Source organism: Nomascus leucogenys, chromosome 3, assembly GCF_006542625.1.
Source record: "Nomascus leucogenys isolate Asia chromosome 3, Asia_NLE_v1, whole genome shotgun sequence".
Classification (NCBI taxonomy): domain Eukaryota; kingdom Metazoa; phylum Chordata; class Mammalia; order Primates; family Hylobatidae; genus Nomascus; species Nomascus leucogenys.
The window spans coordinates 35,607,187-35,626,654 of NC_044383.1; the positions used below are offsets into that span (position 1 = coordinate 35,607,187).

General features: G+C 49.4%; 1 protein-coding gene across 4 annotated transcripts in view; it reads left to right on the top strand.

Annotated features, from left to right (window-relative positions):
• Positions 1-741: 741 nt before the first annotated feature.
• Positions 742-19,468, top strand: part of CRTAC1 (cartilage acidic protein 1) — a 165,661-nt gene continuing 146,934 nt past the window's right edge. For 2 of the 4 annotated variants that reach the window (XM_003255312.4, XM_004087560.2), the window contains exon 1: positions 1,467-1,847. In XM_003255312.4, coding sequence (XP_003255360.1) covers positions 1,824-1,847 — 24 coding nt within the window. In that variant the 5' untranslated portion in view covers positions 1,467-1,823. Of the gene's footprint in view, positions 766-1,466; positions 1,848-19,468 lie in introns of those variants that run through there. The other 2 variants (XM_030808752.1, XM_030808748.1) reach the window with 2 other exon arrangements.

Below are 19,468 nucleotides of genomic sequence, written 5' to 3' on the forward strand. Positions count from 1 at the left end.
AGGGTTCCTAATGATCCTGAAAGTATACTCAAGGTTGTGTGTGTGTGTGTGTGTGTGTGTAAATGTGTGTGTTTGTATATTTTTCTAGAAAAATGATTCAGTAATTTTTGCCAGATTTTCAAAGGGGCCCACAACCCTTAAAGGCTTGATGGGGACTCAAAAAGCCAGAAAGTTTGTCTGTGCCTAGCTATTTCTTTTCGGAGGAAGATCACAGATACCTGAAAACAGAGCCCAGAGTAGGTCCTGGTAGTTCTGCTCAAAATCTGTGGGTAACAGGGGCCAGGGGCTGGATGTGTGGCCCTTCATAAAAGAACACATTCAAATCATGCTAAGAGTCAAGGTCCCAGAAGCCAGACTAGTGGGTGATGGTCACAAAAGCGTCAACGGATGGGAAAACAGTCCTAGCTCCTTCCCTCTCCGATGGTGGATTCCCAAGTCTTTCTCTTCTGTAGTCCCTTTACCCGGCTTTCAGAAACCCAAAGACCTCACTCACGGAAGCTCAGAATTCATTCAATAAACACTGAGCGCCTACTATGTGCCAGGCTGTATTCTAGGCGTAAAATAAAGGATTTGCCTTCAGAGTGTGACCCACCAAGGCCAGTTTCCTGCCTGGACAGGGGTATTTTGAGCATTGCTGATCAAGTGTGTTTTTCTGTGCTTAGAACCCCCATTCCCCTGGTCCAGAGAGGCAGAAGCCATCCTCCCCCTCCCCAGCGGCAGCGGGTTGGGGACGAGGAGAGGCGGGCAGTACCTGTGATCAAAGCGGTGAGGGAGGCTAGTAGGACGCGGGCGGCAGGAGCGGGAGGGCCAGGCCCGACTCGGCCACTGCTGGGGTGGGGACTAGGTGGGACGAGGTGGGGGCACTGCTGGTGGGGACAGGGGGTGGGGTAGAAGCGGCGCTGCCCGCAGCCGCCTGGGCCTCTGCTCGCCTGATCTCTGAGCTGCGCTCGCCCGCTCCCCGCCTGCGGGGGCCGTCGCGGAGCCCTGCTCTCCATACTGAGCAGTCCCCGGGAGGTGCTCGGACACGTCCCCAGGCTGGATAAAGATCGGCTCGGCGCTAGCTCCGTAGTCGAAATCTCGCCATTAGCGCTGCTGGCGCGGCCGGCGCGGCCGCTATGGCCCGGCCCGGCGACGCCAGATTGCTATCCTGGGGGGAAATGGGAAAGCAGTGCCGCCGCTCCCGCCGCCACCCTCGGTCCTGCACGCAGGGGTGGCCGCGGGGTCCTGGGGCTCGCCGCCCTCCCCTCCCCCTTCGCGTTCCTTCCCTGCGCTGCCTCCCGAGGGACCCCCGCTTCCCTCTGGCCTGGGGCCCCCAGCGCCCAGCCAGGCGCCCTCTCCCCTCCTCGCCAGGCCTCGCTGCTGCCTGAAGGTTATGCGACGCAGTGGCGGGGCGCGGGGGGTGCCCGCCCTCGCCGCCGCCTGCGCCGCCGCCCACCCCAGTACCCGCCGCGCCGCGCCGGGCCAGCCTGGCTGCCGGCTGCTGCCACCGCAATCCCGGTTCCTAAATCAGCGCGGGGAGGCGCTCCCTCCCCCAGTCCGGCTCTCCGGGCTCCCCGAGCCGCGATTGGCTGCGAGGGCGCCCCCCAGTCCGGGCCCCCGGCTCCAGCTGCCGCGCCATTGGCTGCGGGCCTCCGCCAGCCTTTACATAAGCCCGGGCGCGCTCGAGTGGAGTTGTATAAAGCGAGCGCGCGGCGTCGGGGCGGGAGGCTCGAGGCCAGCCCAGGACCAGGGGCTGGGAGCTAGCAAGCAGCGGCGCCGGCGGCAGAGGCGGCAGCGAGCGCCCGCTTCCCACGCCCCCAGGCGGCGGGGCCAAGAGCGGGAGGATGGCTCTGAGCGCTGACCCCGGCGTGAGTATCTGCACTGGTGCCCCCCACCCTAAGGCGGAGAAAGTTTCTCCAGCTCTGCATGCCCCCCGGATCCTCCCGCCAGGGTGGCGGGGACGCCGCCCGGGAACCCGGGAAGACGGGGATCGCGAAGGCGGCGGCTTCGCTCCTAACTTGCTTGGAGGCGCTGGACTCGATTGGCGCGCGGAGCCTCCCCCGCGGGCTGGGGGCGAGGCAGGGGCTGGGTTGGAGGTGGCGGAGAGATGGGAGCTGAGGTGTGGGGGCGACAGCCCGCAGCAGGCAGAGAAGGCGTGCTGGAGGTCAGCTGTCAGGGGAGGGGGCCTCTGGGGCCGGGAGGGGGCGGAGCGGGTGAGGAGGGATGTGCCGGGCTATCGGGAGAGTCTCCCAGTCAGCCAGGCTGAGACCCCGGCCAGGGAAGCCACTGGCCTCGGCCGAGTGCCTACGCTTCCAGGCTGGGGAAGAGCCCCGGGGGTGGCTCTTCCTCCCCTGGGAAGCCGAGCTCCCGGGCGCAGCGCTGGGTGGCAGAGAGCTCCGGGAGCCAGCCCCGCGCGCGACGTAGCTGCTAGCTGCCTTGTGCTGGACGAGGTGTGGTCTTCTCTTCAGGCTGCCTCAGGCAAGCGGGCTTCAGGCATTCCAGGGGAACTGTGAGTCCTCCTCGACCCCGTGGGGGCACTTGGAGGCTTTGATGGGGCAGCCAGGCCGGGCTTGGGGGCATGCCCAGCAATGCAGCGCACTTCTTTGCAGTACAGTAGTTGGGACCCTGGTTAGTCCCGCTTCTGCAGAAAGCAACTCAAGAATCCAAAGTCATCCCAGCCTGGATGGAAGCCTCCCAGAGTGGCGGGGAAATTCTCCTAGGGTTGAGAGCTGGGGGGGCTTCCTCCGGGAATGACTAATGAATATTGCTGCTGCTGCTGCCGCTGCTGCTGCTGCTGCTGCTGCTGCTGGTGGTGGTGGGTGCACCCAGTGTGGCTTCTGCACATCCCAGGAGATGCTTCCGTTCTCCTGACAGGACACATTCTTGAGTCGCACTTGAGGTATCTTCTGGGATGGGTGCAGGACTTTCCACGTGAAGCCAGGTGGAAAAGAAGGGAAGAGGGTCCCAGGACAGGGGACAGTTCTATAGTGTTTTCTTGAGTCAGGGGAGAACTCATGTGGGAAGAGATAAGCGATTGATGGAGATTTGGAACCCAGACCACTTGGCACTGGAGATGTCCAAGACTGAATTAGAGCTCATTGAGAGTCACAGAGTACCTCACCCTCAGCCATGGGGGAGGGGTGGAGGCTGGAAAAGTGGGAACATGGTGGCTGTTCCAGCACGGTTCTTGAGAAAATGTTCCCTCTCTCTCTCTGATTTGGTTAAGAACATCCTTCTGGCAGTGGGTCCTAAAGTCAATTTAAGAGGTAATGAAGGGAATTGAGGGTCTTGATGATGGCACAGAGGACCACAATTAGAACATTCCAGTTTCCGGTGGGTACTAATGGACTCTGGAGAAGGTCGAAACGGTGTGTAGGGAGTTTGGGGAATCTGGTCTGTGGCTGCTCATTTGAGGCTGAATCCTCCACCTTATCCCATCCCTGAATGTACGTGGATGTTCAAACTCCTAGGGTACCTGCTTCAGCCTGGAGATATTTTATGGGGGCTATCAATCCATATCCCAACCCCCAGCTCCATCATTGTCTGCTGCAGGCAACATTTTTCTGCTGCGTTTCCCAAGACCTTCTCTCCACTGGAGATTTGTGCAGCGAAAGACCTGCTTGTTGCTCTTTCTTCCCTTCTCCATCTGGGCTGCACCTGGTGTTCTGAACCCTGGTGTTTATTCCTTGGCACCTTGATGTTTGGTTAAGACGTCCTATGGCTGCGCAGGGGTGCCCCTGTGAATGTGTGGACCAATGGCCTGTGTAATTCTAGGGAGTGAAATAGACTCTTATAGAAAGAATACCACCAACCAGGAAGGCAGTCCTATTAAACAGCTTGTGACAGCCTCTCATGCTCAAGCGCTCCGTTGCTTCCGTGCTGAGGCGATGGAAGCCTAAAGGTGGAGCAGACTCCTTGGTGTCCAGTAGGGGGCGCCAAAGGTACCTAGCTCAGGACCACTGACTCTCACTTAGTCTTGTCCTTCACTGGCTGTAGCAACTCAATGCGTTAAGGCAGCTCAGGCTACAGCCTTCAACCACCACCATTGTAATTGGAATCCTTCTACCACATGCTTCCTGAACTTCAGGTGGTCCTGTGATCTCGGGTTCAATGGGGCAGGTGCAAGCACAACATTCCAAAGAGAGCTGGTACGCAGCCCCACCCTCTCTCCGGGATCATTCCTTTGTGCTTGGTGCCGCTGTGTTCTTTGAACTCTTTAAGGGTTCGTGGAGTTCCAGAACATTAGAGCCAGAAGCAAAGAGCCTTGGAGAGCATCTCATCCAACCCCATCCCATCCCAACATTCACATGTACATTTAATTTACAGATGAGAAAACTGAAGCTGGATAAAGCCAAGGTCACATGGCTATTTGGTAGAAGACATGGAACTAGGTCCTAGGATTCCCAGTGCTCGATTCAAAGCTGTTTCCACTCCAGTGGCCTGCTTCCTCTTCACTATAAAGATGGACATACTTTCTTTATACAGTAGGCACTCATAGTTATTGACTGACCAGACTTTGGTAAATTAATACATCCCAAACAGTTGGGGAGATTCTCTTTGAATCTGTTTTCCAGAGTGAGGAGGTGAGGAGAAAATACAGTTCTTGTCATGGACACACACAGGTCATAGAAATTCCTAGTTATTCTTTCCCCCCCCTCTACAATCTCGTCTCATTATTCCAAGTGGTGTTTTAAGCAAAAGCCATGCAAGTCCAGGTTTCTGTCTGTGCATTTAGGAGTCAGAAGTGCCGAGTCCCTCACTGTGGTCTTGTAACCCAGGTCTGGAGCACCAAGGAATGCTGGCGTGGGGTCTCTCTGTCTTGCAGTCACACCACTGCTGGTGAGACTTCCCAGATTCAGATTCTAGAAGGATTGGAGAGTTTCCAAAGAGTATTTGCCTATTTCCCCCACCCTTGCTGCTCCTAGCTCAAGGTCAGAGTGCTAGGACATTCTATTTTGGCAAAATCCTTATGTTTGGACTTCTTAGGTGACCTGCAAGATACTACCATTTCCATTGCCCTTTCTTCTGTTCCGAGAGCCTGGATGTCGACATCTGAGCTGGGCTCTGGGAAACAGGTTTGCTGACTGGCCTGTGGGCTGCCCCCTTTGTTCTTGTCTCCCCACCTGGCTTCTTTGCACACTGGATGGACTTCCTCCTGGTTCTCCTTGGAGCCTCAGCATACTCGGCAGCCTACCCTCATAAGAAACCCACTGCTGCCAAGCCAGAATTCTGAGAGGCGGAATCCTCTTCTCTCCCTAAGGCTCACGAAAGGGATGCTTGTTGCCAGGGAAGATGCTTGAGTCCCCTCCTCTCCCTCGTGCTCACAGAAGATGAAGTTGGAGCTTCATCTTCAGCGGGAGGAGGGAGGTGGCAGGATCACGTGGACCACCTGAGAGCAAAAGCCCCTCTCTTTAAACTGGAGTCTTAAGAGGCTGTGCTTGAGATCTCACCAGCTCCTAGCTTTACCTGGTGAAATGAGCCTGCATTCTCAAGACTTGGTCTGGTTCTGGATAAGACCAGAGGAATATACTTACATAAATTGTGGTTATAGTACAAGCTCTCTGGACTTTTGTTTGAATGCGGGAGTGGGTAGAGAGCTTGAGAAGTGGCATTAGACTATGAGAAATAGGAAATTGTCCAGTGGGGCTTTTATGAGCCCCACCGGATGGCTGACCCTTCCCCCTCTCATTGTAATGGTAAGGACACGGGCTTAGAATCTGGTCTCCGCTTGCTAGCTTAGAACAAACCACTTAACCTCTGCAAGCCTCAGTTTCCTTCTCTGCTAAATGATGAGGCTGACAACCATGTGATGAGGGTAGGGGAGCGAAGCTGGAGGGAGACAGTCTTTAGTATTCCTCTGCCCTTGGTTAGAGGTAAAGAGGTATTCACTTGGAAGGGGATATTATTGCTGAATCACTGGGAACCCCGGAGTCTTCTTTTTCCCAGTGAGTGAGCCTGAGTGCCCAGGTTTGCACATCAGCCTCTGCTCACAGCAACATCTGGGCTGATAGGCAAGGCCTTCTTGGCAGGGCTCCCTCCTTGCCTCTTTCCCTGCCCCACCTCAGGGTTTTCACTTTGGGGTTCTGCCATGCTTGGGGAAAAGAAATCTTATGGGTCCCAGGATAATTCTGAATGTGATGGAGGGCCCTTAGCTATTGATTCCTAAGGAAGGATCTTTCTGCTGGGAGAAGCCTTCCTCGGAGCCTAGTGATTTAAGAGTGCTGACAAATTCATGCTCACTGAGCCTCCTGCAGGCTGCAGATACAGGCTTCCAGGCCAGCCTGGACTCTGCTAGGGATTTCTGGAGAGCCTGGCTGGTTGCTTAGGGGACATAAACCTGTGAACTTTCCTTAGGAGAAAGTATGAAATCAATCGGTTCATTACCACACCAAACACACCCCGGACCACTTAGGGCATTTAAGAAATAAGAAGTAGCAAAGAACTGAGAGGTTGTCTTTGAAAAGTGTGCAGAAAGGTGTGAAAGGGTTGGGGAAAAGGAAGGGAGAGGAAGACCTTTTTTCCCCTGAACCACTCATGATTTTGACCTTATCGAAATCCTTGAATGGTGACTAGAGGGGTTATTTTGTTCCCCCTCCCAGATATTTGGCAATGTCTGTAGACATTTTTTCTTGTTACAACTGGGGAATTGGTTGCTACTAGTATCCACTAGGTAGAGCCCAGGGATGCTGCTGAACATCCTACAGTGCACAGAACACGCCTCACAACAAGGAATTATCTGGCCCAAAATGTCATTAACACCAAGATTGAGAAGCCCAGGACTGGAGCATTGCAGCACAGAATCACAGCACATTAGAGGTGGGAGGGATTTTAGAAGTACTCTCGTCCGATTCTCCCATTTCACAGCTGAGGGCACTGAGATCCAGAGAGGAGAGGGAAGCAGCCAGGATCACACTGCAAGCAAGTGGCAGAGCTGGTCTGCAATTCAGATCTGCTCTCTCCTGAGACCGTTTTACCCAGATTCCCCCAGAGTTGTTGTGAAAATTAAATGTGAGCTGTGAAAACAAAAATAAATAGAAAATTATAGAGACTATATTAATATTTCTATTATTAAGAATTGGGAGTTTGGAAAGTTGTGTTTCTGGCTATGCCACTGACTCATTGTGTAATATTGGACAAATCATTCTCCCACCCCCATGCCTCTCTGTGAGTGTGTGTGTGTGTGGTGGTGGAGAGGTGGTCCTAGTGCAAAAAAAAAAAATGTATATTATAATCATTCTCTTTAGAGAAAGATCCAAAGATTTGCCCTTCAAAAACCCTAGACACTTAAAAAAAATAAAAATTTTCCTTGAAAGAAATCATGTTGACTTCGTAAGAAGCAAAGCATTTACTTCTTGGAAAAATTCCAGTACCCTGGCCCTGTAAGTTGGTTCCAGCCCAGGAAATCTGATCAACATCCAGAGGAGAAATTGATAGCTCCACAAATGACAAGAGGCTGGATATGTGCCCCATCCCTTCAAGAAAGGGAGATGGCGACTTCTCCTCCATCCTTTCCTGCTCAACCCTCCTGGCCCAGAAGTTCTACAAGGAACTTCAATGAGGGATGGGAAGGCGTGTCATTAATTAGTGAAACCTTGTTTATTTAACAGACATATTCTTAAAGAGCTCTTCCAAGGGACATTTTGACATATTACTTTAATTAGCTATGGAAGAATTGAGAGTGCAGAGAGTATAAAATGACCCTCTCTGTTGTTTCCAGTTACTCTTATCTTTGTTTGCACCTGACAAGTACAGTGACAAGGTCATGGGAATCACTGCTGAGCCCTGGGAGTGTCCTGGTGACCTGAGGAGGGACTGCAGGGACTGCTTTCTTTCCTTACATCAGCCTTCACCTATCTAGAGAGCAGCCACCTCGGTGGAGATTCCTGCTTTGGCGTTCCAGCCCTCTATTGATGTAGACCTGTCTTAAAGGAAGCATCATGTTGTGCAAATTTTAACACAGCTCTTAGGAAGGGGAACAGGCCTGGGAGCTGGAAGTTCCCCCCAGAAGGGCAGAGGAGCTCTTGTAGGATTGGTGGGAACAGCCTTGGTTGGTGTTTTTCACATGAGGTCTGACCCTGGTCTTGTCCTCCTTGTGCTCAGGATCGGAAGTAGGAAGTCACCTGAGGCTCCCCTGAGAGGACTGAGGTGACATCCCTCCCTTCCCACATGGGAGCATCACTATGTAGATTCTTGCCATGAATCTTCTACGTGTCCTGCGGCAGGTCCCTTAGCCTCTGGAGGTCAGTCCCTGTAATCAGAGGAGCTGGGTGGCAGGCTCTTTCCGTCACCGGCAGTCTCTTCCTCTAAGGGGTTGCACATTCCCTTTCACTCTGGTCTCTAAGAACAGGCTCTTTCTTAGAAATCATCATCATGCACCTCTCATCTGAGAAGCTGTGTATATCCAAAGAGGCTTTTTTCAGGTAGGGAAGTAAGAGTCCTCAAGGAGAAATGCTGCCTTGTAAACAGTATGAAGGAGACACCGTCATTTGTTCTCAGCCACAAATTCAGTGCCTAGCATGGCACTTGGCATGTGGAGGGGCTCAGTAGGTGCTCAGTGGGTGCACAAATGAGTAAGTGAATGTTGGTGGCCATTCTGGGGCAGAGGTGACCCTTGGTATTCGATTGGATCTCCAAACCCGCCTTCCATCTAGCTCCTTCCCAGAGCCGGCACAAGGACTATGTAAACCTCCAAAGGTCCCTTGATCAAGCAGCGCTTGAGGACTCCAGGCAAGGCCCGCTCCATGAGATGGTGGCTGGCTCTGAGCCTGGAGCAAGGCTGAGTTTCTCTTCCTCTTTACCTCCCTTTGCTGTTTTCCCTCTCCTTCCCGCCCCCTTCCCACCTGGCTGCTGCAGGGAAGCTCAGTGCAGGTTTACTTTGCTTGAAGCTGATAGACTACATGGAAATTTGGACTTCCACTGGAGACAAACTAGGAAGTGAATCACAAAAATATATCTGGGAGGATCCTTTTAAATAGTGGGGTCCACGAATGCATTTTAAATTATTTAGGGAAAAAACTTGACACATAAACTATTAGGCCTGGAAAAGAACTTTGGAGGTCATCCAGTGCCCCACCCCACCCATGCCCCAGGATGTTCAAATCCTCTCTGTGATACTCTCACTCATTCTTCAGAAACACTGTCTATCCATCCTGCACACTGCTGCCTGAAGTCTAAAACGCCCTTTCAAAAATGCAAGTCTGATCTTGTCTCTGCCCAACTTCAAAACTTCCCACATGGTGTGACTCCAGGCTCCTTACCGTGGCATAGCAGGCTCTCCAGGCCCCAGCTGCTGCCCCACATAAGACTGTGTCTCCACCCTTGTCCCCACCCTCCCCTCTTCTCTCTCCCTCCACCCCATATCCCAGAGATTGCATTCCAGCAGCAACAAATGCATTCACAGCATGTACCAAGCTGTCTCACATCCATATCGTTGATCCATAGGTCTCCACCATCTAGAATCCAATTCACTGTCTTCAGAGAGCCTTTTCTGCCTGCCCTTCCCACCACCTCCCTAGTTAATCCCTCCCTCCTATGGCCTGTGTCTAGGCTTTGTACCTGTTTCTTTTTTTCTTTTACACTTTCTTTCTTTCTTTCTTTCTTTCCTTCTTTCTTTTCTTTTCTTTTCTTTTTTTTTTTTTTTTTTTTGAGAAGGAGTTTTGCTCTTGTCGTCCAGGCTGGAGTGCAATGGCGTGATCTCAGCTCACCCCAACCTCTGCCTCCCAGGTTCAAGCGATTCCCCTGCCTCAGCTTCCCAAGTAGCTGGGATTACAGGCATGCACCACCACGCCCGGCTTATTTTGTATTTTTGGTAGAGTTGGAGTTTCTCCATGTTGGTCAGGCTGGTCTCAAACTCCCGACCTCAGGTGATCTACCCGCCTCGGCCTCCCAAAGTGCTGGGATTACAGGTGTGAACCACCGTATCTGGTCTACTTTGTGCCTGTTTCTACTCTGAGCTTATCCCGCTGAATTGTGTCTCACCCCTGGTAGATTGTAAGCTCCTTGAGGTCAGGGACTATGTCTTTTTCATCATTTCTAACCTGGCCCATGGGCATCTTCTCAATGTTTGAAGAATTAACGTATATAGCATAGCATGCTAAGGGGTTCTGTGCTTAGGAAGCAGTATTTAAGGAGTCAAAGAACTCCATCAGGGTCCCCTAGACAAATTTGTTACAGAAGCAAACCTATTCCTCAAAGTCTCATAGCCCAGAGCATTCCATTCAACATTTGGCAACTACTCCTGGAAGGGGAGCACCGAGCAGGCCTGGACTCCGTCACCTGAAATGCATTCATGCATCCTACAAACATTTATTATTAGTAGTAATAGTGTGATTATTGGTACTGTTACCTACCACGTGTGGACTTTCTCTATGCCAGGCATTACGCTCAGCACTTAACATACATTCATCTCATTTCATTCTCACGGCAACCCGATAAACATTATTTCCCATTTTACAGAACGGGAAGTCTGAGCAGTTAATAGTATCTATTAAGAACCTGCTGTGACTTCTGCATAAGGCTAGGAGATTCCACTTGTCCTCTCACTTTCCGAAATACCATTTCATTAGCCCACTGGCCTCTGTGGCACTTCCTCACCTGGGTCCCCTGAGGTTTTGTCTGCCTTTTTCTGGAGCAAGCCCAAGTCGCCTGTCTATGAGTGCTGCTGCAGGCAGTGTCTAGAGCTGTCTCCAGGTAGAAGGGAGGAAGAGGAGTTCTTACATTTTCTTGGTGCTGGGGAAAATGCATGAAACACGGCACCTTCTTGGGGGTAGGGAGTTGCAGAGGTCTGGAGTTTGTCTCTTAGGCTGGCAATACAGAGGACAAGGGTGGGGGACAGGGTGGAGAAATAGAAGCATTAGAATGTATGCTAATGCCATACATTACCAAAAACTTCATCTTGTTCTCAGCTGTTTTCCTAGTGCCCAGAGCGGTACCTGACATACAGTAGGTGCACAAGAAATACTGAATGAATGAATGAATGAATGAGTGAATGAATGAATGAATGGTGGCCTCCAGTGTTCTCGCTCACTTGGGCCACAGTATTTGCCTCCTAACTGGCTTCTTTGCTTCCAGCCCAGCTTTCTCATGACCTTCTCCACACTGTATTGACACAGTATTCCTTCTAACACACCACTCCAGCCATGGCATTCCCCGGCCCACTGGGCCTGTGTCACTCACGAGGCTTCCAAGGTCTTTTCCAGCCTCCTTTGCTGCACTCCTTCCCACCATGTGTCCTGCCCCTGCCCCGAGTCTGCGCTGCAGAGCCTCACTGCACTACACAAACCTGCACATCTCCCATGCACCTGCTCCCCTCAGCCTGGAACACTCTCTCCACCTTGTTCTTCTGGCCCGCTTGGCGTTGCCTCTTAGGCCTTCCCCAGCTTCCCCAGGCAGAGGTGGTTGCTCCTTTCACTGTGCTCCCATCTCACTTGGTTAAGACAAATTTGATGTCATAAGAGAAACTATTCAGTATGGTGTTGAAGAATTCTGGAGCTCATTCGCTTAAACACACATCCTGGATCCACCAGGTACTAGTTGTGTGACCTTGGGCAAGTTGCTTACCCTCTCTGTGCCTTACTTTTCTTATCTGTAAAATGGGGACAGTCGTAGTTCTTCTCTCACAGGCTTACTATGTGTATTAAGTGGGTTACTTATGTGAAGGGTTACAGTAATGCCTGGCACATGGTCAGTGGTAGATATGTATTATTATTTTTGCTATCCATTCCTTATATAGTAGTTGCTACGCAAAATAGCAATTATGTGCCTCTCTGTGTGTCTGGTGTCCAGAGTCCATATGAAGATCCACACGACCCACTCTGAGATTTAGGAAGGGAGCTCTGACAGCGTGTGGAAGTGGGAGGAGGGGAGAGGAGAGACAGAAGCAGTTAGCAGGTATTGCTATTGTTCAGGTGAGTGAGAAAGGGGCAGATCCGCCACAGGAAGGGTGGAAAGACTGAGCAGCATTGAGAGAGATTTGTGAAGCAGAATTGACTCGGGGATCCAGTGGGTGTGAAGAATGAAGAGGCAGCAGAGATGGTGCCAGATTTCCAGCCTGAGTGACAGTGTTGGGGTTTGAAGGGGCCCAGCGAATAGCATCCCACTTCCTGACTCAGATTCAGGGCCAACTAAGAGAAAGGACAAGAGAGGTGGGACTCAGGCAGGTGGAGAGGCAAATGCCACCTTTATTCCAGAGGCAGCTGCCTGGCAGGCCAGGCTCCCATGTGGGGTCCCTGGGGCTTGCTGACAACTTATCCCTGCCCACTGCAGGCTTCCCTGTGGGTGGGGACAGGGCAGAGCTTGCCTGGCCAAGCTCCACATATGGCAGAGTGGCCCCTGCAGGGAGGCAGGTCCAGAGAGGGCTCTTTGATCCCAGTTCTTTCAAACTGACCAGTTCTTTCAAACTCCTTCCCTTGGGAGAAGGGAGCAGAATAAAGACGGAGGCCCAAAATGTCACTCTAGCTAAGGTTTCTCCATCTCAGCACTGTTGACATTTTGGGCTGAATAATTGTGGGGGCTGTCCTGTGCACTGTAGATGTTCAGCAGCATCCTGTGCCTCTACCCACTAGATTGTAGAAGCACCTATTCCCTGGTTGTGACAACCAACAGTGTCCCCAGATATTGCCAAATGTCCCCAGGGCCAGAGGGTAGCAAAATCGCCGTGGCAGAGAACCACTGCTCTAGTCTGATGGAAGGGCCTTTGGATGGAAACATGCAGTGTGGGGAAATGGGTGCTGCCTCCCAGCTTATAAGCCAGGTGGCGGGGTCTGTAGATAGGGAAGGACAGGTTGGGTGAAGGCTGGGTCCTCTTGACCTTTGCAGAGTCAGCTCTCTGTCTGTTTTCCTTTCCTTCCTGCTCCTCCGCCTGCCTCTCCTTGCCCGGCTAACTTCATGGCATCCTCAGAGTCCAGCTAAAACCCCTCCCTCTAGGAAGCACTTCCCAGCTCCCCCCACTAGCTAACTTACATCTCTCTGTGCTCCCTCCCCTGCAGCACCCCTCACCCTGTATTGCAAATGGTGAGCAGCTTTCTTGCTGTGACCCTAGCACCTAGCACAATGCCAGGGTTATCGAGGGTCTGCAAGAAGTCTTGTCGCAGGTGAAGACCCAGGGCAGCTCCTGTTAGCTCTTCTCCAGTGTTGCTTGAGTTCCAGGAGCTCTTTTGTGGGTGTCTTTGTGGAGCTGGAGGCCCAGCCTGTGCGGGGCAGAGTGTTCCCATGGCTGCCTCTCTCCTTCATGTCTCAGCCCTCCTACAAGTGTCTGAAAGGCTGTGTATTCTCTGCTTGTTGCCAACATCGGAAATATTTATGCTTCTTGTTTTCATGAGAGCTTGGGGTGTGACCTTGGCTCTTTCCATAATTGCAAAAGAACTGTTTGCCCCGAAAATTGCCCTGGAAGCCTCTCCCCACAGCTGCCTGACCCCACGTCAGAGAATCCAGGTTGCTTGGTTACCAGTTTCCAGGCCCAATTCAGGAAAGTCCTGAGGCCACAGAAAACTGAGTTTGGCTACATGGAACCCACAACTAATGTCTAAAGACTATCTCACCTTTCAGCTCTCTACGTCAAAGAAGGGGAACGTGCAAGTTGGCTGCCGCCTGCCTGGCCCTGGAGAGGCCTTCCCTGTCACTCACTTAACCCTTGAAAGCTTGGCAGGTCATATGATCTCCATGGTACAGATGAGGACACCAAAGACCAACAAGATCAAGGAATAGGCCCGAGGTCATGAGCTAGGCTGTGGTAGGGTTGAGATCCAAAGCCAGGTTGCTAACTCCAAATGTTGGTCTCTCTCTCTCTTTTTTTTTTTTTTTTGCGGGCATCTTGCTCTGTCACCCAGACTGGAATGCAGTGGCATGATCTTGGCTCACTGCTGCAACCTCCGCCTCCTGGGTTCAAGCGATTCCTGCCTCAGCCTCCTAAGTAGCTGGGATTACAGGCGGTGCCCCTTACCACACCCAGCTAATTTTGTTGTATTTTTAGTAGAGACGGAGTTTCACCATGTTGGCCAGGCTGCTCTTGAACTCCTGACCTCAAGCAATCCGCCTGCCTCGGCCTCCCAAAGTGCTGGGATTCCAGGCATGAGCCACCATGCCCGGCCTCTCTTTATCTCTCTATCTCTTCACTTTGCTAGGAATTGTTCAAGAAGTTTGCTTATAGAGCATTTTTAAGAAATTATTGCCAGATACGATGGCTCACACCTGTAATCTCAGCACTTTGGAAGGCCACTGTGGGAGAATTGCTTGAGCCCAGGAAGTTCAAGACCAGCCTGGGCAACACAGCAAGACCCCATCTCCACCAAAAAAATAATAATAATAATAGCCAGGAGTGTTAGCACCCAACTGGAGTCCTAGGCTACTTGAGAAGCTGAGGTGAGACAATTGCTTGAGCCCAGGAGTTTGAGACTGCAGTGAGCTATGATCATGCTACTGCACTCCAGCCTAGTTGACAGAGGGAGACCCTGTCTCAAAAAACAGAAAATAAATTATTATTAAAAAACAATTCTTCTCACAGCTTAAAACCCAAGTTTTCCCATCTCTGGCCCTTATGAAGTCCCTTCTTTTCCCCCTCCGTACATCTCCCCTGCAGGAGAAGCCCACATCCCTTACCAAGGCACCCTGCGCTCTGGCCCTGTGCCCCTCTGCCTTTGATATTTAGCCTCGCCTCGTCTGGGCTGCTTTACCTGGATAGCCTCCCATTGCCGTTACACGGGGTGTTACACCTGAGATCATATGACTGCTCCGCTGACTGTTGGGAGAGCTCCTTGAAGGCAAAGGCTGGGTTTTATTCATCTTTGCACTCCTAGGACCTTCCGCATCTCTGCATGGAGTACTGTGTACTACATGCTTCTCTAGTGCTACTCCTGCCGGGGAGTGCTACTCCCAGTGCTCTAATACATAGTAGGTGCTTGATACACAAGCACTCAAGAAAACAAAACGGTTCCGTTCAACCTACTTTTTCATTCTATTTTTAACCTTTCTACCTGTTCTCCTCAAGGATTCAGATGTTCACAGTGGTGTGACAACAGGCTCCCTGAGTCAGCCACACAAAATGGGAGGTCACTCCAGGTGCCAGCTGCTCTTCTGTTTCAGGCAGTGTCATCCTGCTCTGCTTTTCCCCCAAAACTTTATATCCCCCCTCCTCCTCTGACACTCCCTAGATAAATAGATTTTCTTTATAGACTTCAACCAGCCGATGATGAATTTTGGTAGCAGAAACATTTCTCACTTCAAATCAGATTGCAGCTTCCCATCTGGGGACCACAAGGCTGGGGCAGTGGTTCTCAGCCCAGACTGTCCATTAACATGATCTGGGCAGCTTCTAAAAATACACAGCACTTGAACTCCCACCTCAGACCAGTTCAATCAGAAACTGGGTAAGGGACCTGGGTGGTGGCATATTTCTAAACACTTCCACCCGAGGTGGTTCTGTTGGGCAGCTAGGGTTCAGAACCACCAGCCTAGAGTCTCATATCACCTGACAGCTTCCTGGGAATGCAGGCTCTCAGGGACCACCCCACACCTACCGAATCCGAATCTGTATTTTCAACACGACCCTCAGGTGATCAGTAAGCACATTGCCTTTTGAGGAGCATTTCTTTAGAGGAAGAACAGTTTTTAAACAGCTATGACAAATTGCAAGCAGTTTCTTTTGATTCATGTTATCAATTGGACATACTCATTCCCGCACTTACTTAACACATATTAACAGAGCACCTGCTAGGTACCAGGCACTCTGATGGTTTCTGGGAACACAGTGGCATATGTTTCTATCTTGGCCTGCAAATTCCTGCCCAGAACCCCTTCTTCCTAGACTCTGCCCTTTGATGGGAGCTGTCCTTCGTCTCCTTCACCTGACCCTCTCTGCAGCATCAACCCTTTCCCCTTCTCACCTCTTCATAAAAATTAGAGTCAGAATCCCTGTTTGTCATTCCTTTCATTCCTTGTCAATTGTGGTACTTTGATCTTGAGCTGAAGACAGCCAGCACTTTGAGTGTGTAAAGATAAACTGAGCCTGGGCAGCTCTGGAGATTGCATAAGCTAGGATTGATTTCAGCTCCTTAGATCCAGAGACAGAGGAGAAGGTTCTTAAACCAATCTCGTACCTTCACTGTAGCATATAGTCTGATTTCAGGACTCTGGGAGCTACAGTATGGAACCTGGTATTCGATGTGTAGTTTATGGACCAATATCACCACCACCACCTGGGAGCTTGTTAGAAATATAGAATCTTGGGCTCCACTGCAGAGTTATTGAATCAGAATCTGCATTTTAACAAGACCACCAGGTGATTCATACACACCTTGAAGTTTGAGAAGCACTGATATAGAACACTGCTCATCAAATTTTGCAACATATTAGAATCATGTGGGAGCTTTTGAAAATCTGATATCCCATGATTATATATCAACAGCAACAAAAATTTGGTGCCCTTGCTACACATACTGTGCCAGTTAAGTCAGAATATCTTGAGATGAGACCCAGGCATTAGTATTTTTTTATTGTGGTGAAATACAAAGAACATAAAATTTGCAATTTTAACCATATTTAAATATATACTTTAGTGATGTTATGTACATTAACATTGTTGTACAACCAGCACCACCATCTATCTTCAGAACTTCTTCATCTTCCCAAATGGAAACTCCATAATCCACTAAACACTAACTCCTATTTCCCCCTATACCTAGCCCCTGGCAACCACCATTCTGCTTTCTGCCTCTATGAATCTGACTACTCTGGACACGTCGTAGAAGTGGAACATACAGTATTTGTCCATTTGCAACTGGCTTATTTCACTTAGCATAATGTCTTCAAGATTTACCCACCTTGGACTTGAACAATGAGAACATGTGGACACAGGAAGGGGAACATCACGCAGTGGGGACTGTTGTGGGGTGGGGGGAGGAGGGAGGGATAGCATTAGGAAATATACCTAATGCTAAATGATAAGTTAATGGGTGCAGCACACTAACATGGCACATGTATACATATGTAACAAACCTGAAAGTTGTGCACATGTACCCTAAAACTTAAAGTATAATAATAATAAAATAAAATAAAATAAAAAAGATTTACCCACCTTGTACTATGTGTCCGAATGTCTTTCCTTTTATTTATTTTTTATTTTTTCTTTCTTCCTATATAAGAGCAATTCCTTCATTTTTAAAGCTGAATAATATTGCATTGTATGCATATATCACATTTTATTTATCCATTCAACAGTTGATGGACACTTGGGATGCTTCTGCCTTTTGGCTATTGTGAATGATACTTCTATGAACATGGGTATACAAATATCTGTTCACATCTCTTTTCTCAATTCTTTCATGTATATGCCCAAGTGGAATTGCTAGATCATATGACAATTCTAATTGCTATACTGTTTTCCACAGCACCTGCATTATTTTACATTTCCACCAGCAGTGCACAAGGATTCCAATTTCTCTACATCCTCACCAACACTTATTTTCTGTTTTTGTTTTTTATTATAGCCATCCTAATGGGTGTGAAATGGTATCTCATTGTGGTTTTGATTTGCCTATCCCTAATGATTGGTGATGTTTCATGTACTTATTGAGCATTTGTATATCTTTGGAGAAATGTCTATTCAAGTCCTTTGTTTTGAGTCAGGTTGTTTAGTTTTTTTGTTGTTGAGTTGTAGGAGTTCTTTATATATTCTGGATATTAATACCTTGTTAGATATATGATTTGCAAATATTTTCTCCCGTTCTGTGAGTCCCCTTTTCACTATTTTGATAGTGTCCTTGGATGTACAAAAGTTTTTAATTTTGATGCAGTCTGTTTTAGCTATTTTTTCTTTTGTTGCCTGTGCTTTTGCTGTCTTATCCAAGAAACTATTGTCAGGCATGAGAATTTTTTTTAAAGCTCCCCAGATGATTCCAATGCACAGCCAAGATTGAGCAGTGTTTCTCAAATTTTAACATGCATTGGAATAATCTGAAATCTTGTTAAAATGCAGATTCTGATGTATTAAGTCTGGAGTGGGATCCAAGATTCTGCATTTCCAACAAGCTCCTAAATGATGTCGATGCACTGGTCTGCCGACTGCTCTGAGTAGCCAGGGTGGAGAAGAGCATTTAAATTATTTCCTTTATCTGAACCCCCGAAAAAGAGGGTAAATATTATATTTACAGACCTTCTTCTAAGCTTCCTCACCATAACCATTGCCCAAAAAATACACCATCAAGACAGCCCACTGCTTATCCCTGACTTTTCAACTGGTACTGAGCAGCCCGGTGGGTGCATTGGGTGCCTTTGGCATGGCAGAGGAATGAAATGTAAAGGACTTATTCTCTCTGCCTCACTCTCTCCATGGTCTCAGGGGGAGGCCAACCGCTGGTCTACTCATGCTGGGTGAGTTCAGGATCCACACTAATGATGGCTTGCTCCTCTCTGGCCTTGGCCCTTGTGAGGCAACTACTGTAGAACCCTGCTGAAAAGCTTGTCTTGTTCAAAATATGTTTAATATCCTTAGAAAGGAAAACCACATGGGTTGGCCTGAAGTTTACAGAAGCAGCTTAGGAGGGAAAAAACTGCTGAAGGTCTGCATCTAAAAAAAAATCCTTTAATTCATCATAGAATTTTAGAGCCAGAAAGGACCTTTAGAGAACTCCAAACCTTCATTTTGGAGAAGAAAGCTGAGACCCAAAGATGTTGTGACTTGTTTTAAGGTCACGCAAGCAAAATAGAGGTCAGCCAATGGGTGCATTATTTCTTTCTCATCTTGCTTTAAGTTATTTATCTGGAAACGGATAACACAGAGCAGCTACTTCTTTCGTATGTCTCCTTTAATTAAAAGAAAAGGTAAAACTAAAGAGGCTAGATCATGATTCTTGACTCTTAGGGCCTTCACTAGAAAGGTTCTAATGATTAGAACTTTTAGGCTTATATTACCCGAATGGGACCAGCCACCCTGGTGGCCGTGACCCAAATTGCAAGTATGGTGCCTGGGAGGAACTAACTAGCTTCGAAAAGACATGTCAGATGCCACTTTTCTCTTCCATGCCCATTGCTGATGTTGTAAGCTGATCACAGCACTCTTTCCAGCCACTGCCAATCAATTGGATTTGGCCCTCAAATTGAAACTCCTTTGCCGTTCACTACAATAGAGGTCATCCCTTGAAAAGTCCAGTGACCTTCAGATCCATGCTACATTTCGGCATGTCGACACTGGTTATTAAATACTCTTTAGTTTCCCATTTCCTCCCCCGTCCCCACCCAGCTGCTCATTAATCCGATTATGAGTTTCCTTTATCCAATCAAAGTTCCTGCCAAGTTGCAGAGCTCTTGTAGTGATTCATGATGCATTTGTCTTTAGTGATTAGAAAACCCAGTAGAAGATGCTGTCTCGTTCAGACATCTCTGTAATTTGGAATGACTTCAGTTTGGTAGTGCCACACCCCACATGTGCCCTGCGAACACACTACAAGAACCTCCTTCCCAGTTTCTGCCCTGCAATTGGAGCCTTGCCCCTGTGTCA